The sequence below is a fragment of the Echinops telfairi genome, unplaced genomic scaffold (assembly GCF_000313985.2).
Source record: "Echinops telfairi isolate 266 unplaced genomic scaffold, ASM31398v2 ScPeMD7_7407;HRSCAF=8445, whole genome shotgun sequence".
Classification (NCBI taxonomy): domain Eukaryota; kingdom Metazoa; phylum Chordata; class Mammalia; order Afrosoricida; family Tenrecidae; genus Echinops; species Echinops telfairi.
The window spans coordinates 543490-551421 of record NW_022111307.1 but is presented as its reverse complement, the minus strand read 5'-3'; the positions used below and the strand labels follow the sequence as shown (position 1 = coordinate 551421).

The window sequence follows — 7932 nt, the reverse complement described above, 5'->3', positions numbered from 1 at the left end:
GTGCATGAAAGACAATGCCAGATTACCATAGTCACTAACACACCCATGGCAATTTTAGATAGACGGTAATCCTCTCTTCTTTATCTGTGGGAAATCAGTAGAATTACAATGCCTTTGAGGGAGTATTCTGCAACTGCACCATGGAATATTCTACTTTCTGAACTGCCCTGCACATAAGATTATTCACACCCACATTGTGCCTGCTTGTCTTAGCCCACCTCCAGATACTAGAAATCTTAATAAACAAGATCATCCTAACACAGGAGTTTCAGAAATGGAAGGAGCAGAGGAAAGGAGACATGAGAGGGCGAAGGCCTTAAACATTTCATCTCTGTTGACAACACAAGAAAACCTGCTACACTAGTTATGCCTGGAAGAACATACCCAGGTTTCAAAGAAATACATAGGCAATTAGAAAATACCCCTTTAAGTATCAACCAAAGGGAAGAAGTCAACAGCAGGTCATGGTGTGTAAACACGTCAAATTCAGGTGAAAGAAAAGCAGCCACATATTTCATTATGGATTTTTGGAAGCCATTCCTTGTAGATTGAATTGGGTAAATTGAGATCGGATTTTAAAGTGTCAGGAGGCAGCTTGGGCAATTGTTTCTGTGTTTTATACAGTTAAGTTCAAGTGGAAGAGAAGGCTGTAAACAGAGTTCAAGGGAGCGCTTTGTAGTAGAAGAGGAGTCACTAAGACTGCTTAGGGACCCAGGTAAACTTCCAGCCTCCGTCGTCATCTCTACGCACAAAAGCTTGTCCCTGGTGGAAGGAATGTGTTTTCACATTACAGTGAGGGCTCAGCGAAGTGGAGAAGGCCATTACCGTCTTGTTAGGCGAGACATGCGCAGTAGAGTAAGGCAGGGTTCGTAGTCCTTCCGGAGGATTTGAAAGTTGAGAAAGGAAGTCAAACTCTTCCCCTGGGCTGTCAGTTCTCTGTACAGGGGTTGATCTGTCACCTCCACACTCAATCAGTAGATCCTCCCTGGGAGCGTCTTCATAACCAACAGCATCATCTGGAAATGGAGGAAATGTGCTAGAGATGCTTGCGGTAGGTAAAGAGAGGGCACTGTAGTTAGCTGGTAAGGTGTCATCAATGGTATTGAGGTCTTTCAACCCAAGTGTTTGAAGGACCCAGGGGTCTACAGGGGGACCAGGTTGTTCTTCGCGAGTAGCATGTTCACTAGAGAGGTTTCTCTTGGCATTTTTGGAATAGGGAATCTCAAGAGAACAGCATCTCTGCTCTTTGGGTTTCCTCTTCCCATTTCTGAATTTCCCACATGCTTTGGAGAACTCATCTGATGACAATAATTTCTGGGGAATTAATATTGAAACACATAGTCAGAAAATCCACTAAGATCATTTTATTCCATGTTGTCCTAAATACATTTGCTGTCACCATCAGCCATCCAGTGGATCCCGAATTACATGTTACAGAGTAGAATTAGTTCCCACAGGATTTTCAACCTTTGCAAAGCAGACCTTTCTTTAGAAGAGTCTGTGGGTGGGTTCAAACTTGTAACCATTTAGTCATTGGTGGAATACTTAACTACTTGTGCCACCCAGGGACTCTGAAAATAATTTATTAGTCACTTAAATTCCTTAGAAAAGTGGATTTCATGTCTTCTTTTTCTCATTGACCACACAGATACACACACATATGTAAATGCATATGTGTGTGCATATATGTACAGATATAGATATATGTAAAACTTATTAGTTACACTCTTTCTATTTCTAAAGTAAAACTATGATGAGAAATTACTACCTAGATACACTAAATTCAGATGTTTCTTGTTTTTTTTAAAGGAATAAAAGGTGTCTTTAAGACCACAATTCAGGGAAGTAAGTTTTTGTATTTTAAAAGGCACAATAGCAAGGAACATTCATTGATCATTGGGTACATATATTATTTCATTTTGTATCCAAAACCTGAAACTCACTGCCATCAAATAAATTCCCATTAATAATGACCCTACAAAATTATATTAAAATCTCCATTATAAGGAAATTGAGACACGGGTATAATAGCGACTTGCCGAAGATCACATGGGTAAATTTAACCTAAGATATCTGGACTAGAGAGAACACCTGATATCAACCCTATGCGTTGCTGCTTCCTCTTAGTTCGTTAGTGTATACATGGCATTTATATTTTATTATTGTAAATCTTGTAAAATGGAGACCAAGCAAGGAAAAAACCTGATTAAATACAACTAAATCCTTAATGTAAAAACTGTATTTTTCATGGAATAGTGACTGGAGCTAGGAGTCTAGACTAGTAGTCATGATATGGGCTCCCTTTTCAGTACAACTAATTGTGTTGTAAAAGAATCTGAGTGTCTTTTCTTCTCTAAACTGCTATTGTCTTGTAAAACCATTAAGAAGTCTCACCAATTTAAATTAACAAAATAATTTCACATAATGTAGCTTTAGAAGTAAAGCAAAGGTTGTTAACTGACTTCTATTTGTTGGGGTTTCTCTTCCTGCTTGGCATTGAAAATAAATAATACAAGTCACATTAATCAATAAAAGGAAGAAGAGCAGAATTTACCTGGGGGTAAATGGCCTATCCTCAAACTACAAAGAGTAAATCTGAATTTTGAAGTATAGGGGGGAAATGTGAATTAAGAACCACAATAAAACAGGCCAGATCCACTGAATCAACTAGGGCATATAGCAACCACATGTAGGACAGAGTAGAAGTGGACTCTGAGGAGATTTCCAGACTGTGACTCTTTGGGACGACTGCTAACCCTTTCTTCTGTGATTCCTCTGGTTGGGTTTCAATCACCAACCTCTGGGTTAGTAACTGAGTGCTTAATATTCAGTGAATTGAAAGATAATGTAATTTGGTAGATCTAACTTAATTTGATATACCTTTTTGCTAATTAACAGCAAAAAGCCCTGGAGGCGTAATGGGGTACATTTTTGCAAGCTAACTGCAAGATCAGCAGTTCAAAACCATCAGTTGCTCTAAGGGAGAAAGATGAGGCTCACTAATCCCATAAAGACTTACAGTTTCTGAAACTCTAGGAGGGGGTGGGAGGGCAGTTCTACTCTGTCCTATAAGGTTACCATGCGTCAGAATCCATTCAATGACAGTGCGTTTGGGTTTAGGTTTGAATTGACAGCAAAAAAGCTGGGTTCTAACATTATTCATGCTATTATAGAGTGGAGGAGGCTCTTGGCAGGGCTCTAGCCCATCCATTTGTAGACGAAAGTAACAGAGGTCTTCAGGAAGAGAGCGACTAACCCAAAGACAAAGGTGATTAAAAGATTATCTTTGCTTCCCACTCTTGTGTTCCATTCAAATAGCAGTCTTTTGCCTGACATTAAACTCTTATTCCATTCATCTTGTAATGTACGATGGTTAATATATGCAATCTAGATAGCTCAGGGAAATCATAAACAAAAGTTCTTAGAAATTTTCTTGAGAAATATTGATTGTATACATGTGTTTCAACTACATTATTTATCAAACATGTTTCTGTTTTACCCAAGTCTCGCCTGTCTTTACTCACGGCTCCGTTGTGGTGAAGGGGATAGTTGCACACCTTGGCCTTTTCCTCAAGGCATTTCACTAAAGCTGAATTCAGGTATTGTCGCAGGTGATTATTTTCTTCGTGTAGCCTAGCAAGTTCTTCTTCCTTCTGTACCAGAGTATCTTGAAGCTGTAAAAAGCAGACAATAGTGAAGGGGACTCCACTATATTGACTTTGTAACCCTATAATAATGTCATTGCTCCTCAACCAGCTTAAACTTGGTTATTCTGTTTGTTTTATGAACACAACCTCAGATAACCCTCGCCCTGGAGGCCTAAATTGAATCCACACACCCTGCCACCTGATTGTTCAGTTTTCTGCTGCGATTCTTTTAATTCTTTGAAAACTATTTGAAGAAAGTATAGAACTTTTAAAATTGTAACCACAAGTGAATGGGGAGGTATGTTGGAAAATGAGCCGCATGCAACTGTTTAAATATAGAAAAGGACATTTTGCAAAGGGTGTATACTTGATTCCTTCCTGGAGCATTAAAAGAGAGGGATGGATTGGCTCTCCTCAGCCTGTTTGCCTAGTCACTAGATTATATTTATTTCTCAGGAATAACCTAAAGTATAAAATTAAATAATCCGATAGCTTTTCTAATCATCATCCCTTCCACAGTGGTTAAAAATATCACACTCAGTATAGCATTTGGTCTTTCCAACAGCCCCTGAAGGATGCAGCACAAATATTCCAAATACATAGAAGAGGAAAAGTAGAATCCAAGAAGCCATCTAGGTAAATTGTGTATTAGTTGCAGCTTGACTGCTGGTCTTTGTAATGTGTTTTGTCTTGTTTCTTTCTTCTTCTTCTTTGATCCTAATCCACTAAGTTTGATCATTCTGTGGACATACGCCCACCTTGGTTTTAAACTGAAATTCTACCACATGTGAATTTTAAAAAGAAAAAGAAGGAATGTGATAGTTGGTTAAGATTTGGTAGAAAATGTGCTGTATGAAACATGGCCAGTCTCAATACTCTGATTACCTACACGTACCTGCTTATTTCTGTAGAGCTGAGAGGACAGCTGGTCCTCCTTCCAGGAGCCTGAGTCCAGAGCAGGTAAATTCGAGTCACTGAACGGTTCTATGTGAAAATAACAAATGGATAGCTGAGGAAACACGTGTTTGCATGTGCAGAAAGAGAAGACCCACCATACAATCTCATGAAGTTTGATTGGCTTAATTTACTTTCTAAGGAATAGCATAATCTCAACAAATAAAAAAATTAAAGCCTTAGAAGAGGCAACCAAACTGGGAAAGACTAATATTTATAGATGATATGTCATAGTGATGAACATGAAGCTTTTAGGAGCATAGAAATCACATCCTTGCACTTACTGACTAAATTTTTTAAGACTGTCTCATCCGTAATATTAGTTTATTCAAATATGCATTGACTCTTCCCCCCACTAGGCAGAGTATTGCAATTCCATTCCATATTCTAGTTTTTCTCTTATTTTCTTGACCTTAACAATCGATAAAATAGGTTTGGGCTATAGGATGCAATCCTATTTTATCTTGCTATAGTTTCTCCAGATTAAAATCCCTGCCTGTGTACCTCCAGTTAAAAATGATAGAAAGTACTTATTCATACTTCTATGTAGTAGTTGTGTTTACTCTAAAATGATATGGTATTTGCTTCCTTGAAGATTTGAAAAACTGTCTCAATATTGTACCCAAACCACATCTGTTTCAAATGAATCTATAGGCATGTCTCTGAGCTTCTTCAGAGAGATACCCCCACTACTTTATATTTGACAGTAAATGTATCTGTATCTGTCAATAAAGTTTCTGAGGGCATGCTAGAGTGGTTCACTTTAACTTTCTTTTCTGCATCTGCTACACGCCTGATTCTTGTCCTCCATTATTTAAATTATTAATAAAATGTTTTTGTTAAAATGGTATGAAGAGAAAAGAGAAAGAAGTAAACTTTTATAAGCCATTTAGGATCATATCTTTGGGCAATGTTTTCTCTGGTGTATGTGATTTCAACAGAATTGGTTTGACTGGTATCTTGCCTCTAAGAGCATTGCACGAGACAGTTATTTATAAAACTTTGACTCAGACTCAAACTCTCTCAGTAGGCTAGAAATCCCTTGGTTCCAGGAACTCTATAATGTAGAGACAAGTACACGTGGTCCAACAGGCTAGAAAAAGCCTCCCATTTTCACTATGTAACAAGTGTGGAGCAGCAGAATCTTATAGGCTGTAAAATGTGAGGGTCTGGGCTTGCTTTCACCTCCCACACCATCCTCTCCAGAGTTGTAGACTATGATGCTCCGCCACCTTGGATGCTAGAAAAAGTCCCCAACTCCACCAGGAAAGCAGAAGAGCAGAACTTACCCTGTGCCTCTGGTGCTTGTTGAGGCTCTTTGTTGTCCAGGAGACCGGCAGCCCAGAAAGAGACCCAAGTCTCCCTGGAAACATCAACAGTAGATTCTGACGTTGTAGTGGAATACGGACAATTATAGCTTTGGCCTCCTACAAAGTACTGGTCTTGGCAAGGCAGAATGGTGTTCTGTGAATTCAGAACAAGGGGCAAGAAGGGGTTTCAGGAGAGGGTGATAGGGATTTGGAGGTGGAGTGGATGAGAGAAAGATGCAGAAATTAGATGCAGTGAGTCAGACACAATATAGGTCCACGATTTAATTAATTCCTAAAAGGAAATCAGCTATTTGCTTTACCCAAGGTAGGATTAGCTGGACCAAAAGTGTAATTTCCAGGAGTAATCCCTGTTGCAATGTTTGAGTCGTCTAACATGCTACCCAGAATTGAGGTAAAAGGAATTTTACTTAATGCATCTAAGGCATTAAAAACTATTTGTTTCTCTCTATAAAATATTTTAATTCTATTTCTAATCACCTTGAAAGGCAAAGAGGCTAAGATGGTAAAATTGAAATGAATAGGATGTAACGATAGATATTCCACTGCTATTATTATAGTTTCTGAATGAGAAGCTTGTTCACACACACACACACACACACACAAGACATCATGCACACATATATGTGTATATGTATGTATCTGTTCCAGGTGGAATTAAATGTATGTTGTTTCTGACTCAAACCCTAATTCCTAGTACAGTAGCATAAAGTCAGTCAACAGAAACAAATCAGAGTTGAAATACGTTAGCGAACAAAGACAGTAGGCTCTAGTTCTCTCCATCCTTAGGTCTCAAAGCCTTTTCAAAGTTATCTTGCCACCACTAACTGCCTGGCATGTATCCTCAGCTGTGTTCTCTTCCAGTGAACACCCTTCTACTCACCCTCCTCCACCCCACGCTTCAAACTTGAAACACAGTCTTTCCAAATAGCAAGGTTTGCAGCCTTCCTGGGTTAATTTGTACAACAATCCACTTCTAATTATTTGCCAATGTTTAATCAGGTAAAAGGCCATTCATTTGAAGGAGCGCTCAGCTCTTTTGTTCACTTTTGATTATTGCCTTTTGTTGACTTGAGGACTTACTTGGGCATAACATAAGCACAGAGAAAACAAATAAGGAGAAGGAAAAAGTTAAGTCAATTAAATCACACGTTGTTAATGTTCCCAGCAAGTTCAGTTTTGAAAAAGGGCCAGTTCTGAAATCAGTCTAATTTGGATGATTTAGATGAAAGAAATTCAGTCAAAAATTGTACCAAAGTGCTATTTTCTTTTCATCCAAAAGCATGTTTGCAGGCTCCTTCCCTGAACTATTAGAATCCGAGCTGAGCTATTATGCAATTGGCACCTGGGAAGCAAACAAACCTCCAAGTACCCTAAGACTGGTTCAAGTCCAAGTGTTTGCCAACATGTGTATAATCGAGAGGAAGAGATGGAATCAAAAATGAATGCAGATGGAGATGTAGAGTGAACTGTAGATGAGTTAGGAGAGAAGAAATCACAGAGGGAAGAGAAACAGAAAGAGAGATTGGACCAGAGAAAGCTAGAGATAATAGGGGAGATTACAGAGTGGTGGAAAGGGGAAGAAATGACCTGGTTTAATGAGAAGGTAGCAGAGAAATTCTGGGTGGGAGAAATTCTAAAAGCCAAGATCACTGGCTCAGAGCTCTCTGGTCTCACCAGCTCCTTACTCACCATTTTGCAGTGGAAGAAGGCGCTGAAGACACAGCCCACGCTTACTTTTCCATAAAGTCCATGGGAGTTTTAAATGCGGCGGGGGGAGGAGCTAAGAGCGGCGAGTTCTAATCCCCAGAAGCTCAGCACCTATCTCTGATTTGGCGCCCGGCTGTCAAATTGGTGACGCGCTGGAGGCCACCGCCTCCGCGCCCGGGGAAGCGACCTGCGGACGGGGGTTCGGACCGCGGGGCGCTCCATGCCTGCGACCCAGCGCTCCTCCAGACCCGCAGCTAAGGCGGCCCGCGGGACCCGGGCCAGGGCGTCAGGGG

The 7932-nt window shown here is 39.9% G+C and overlaps 1 protein-coding gene across 1 annotated transcript; it reads right to left on the bottom strand.

The window, feature by feature from the left end:
• Positions 1–312: 312 nt before the first annotated feature.
• GMNC (geminin coiled-coil domain containing) lies at positions 313–7700 on the bottom strand. The gene is made up of 5 exons (XM_045296449.1): positions 7622–7700; positions 5891–6065; positions 4543–4631; positions 3558–3674; positions 313–1314 (listed from the first exon to the last, which is right to left on the bottom strand). The coding sequence occupies exons 1-5, from the start codon at positions 7622–7624 to the stop codon at positions 694–696; spliced, it is 1005 nt and encodes a 334-aa protein (XP_045152384.1). The 5' UTR covers positions 7625–7700; the 3' UTR covers positions 313–693.
• Between the last annotated feature and the right edge of the window lie 232 nt (positions 7701–7932).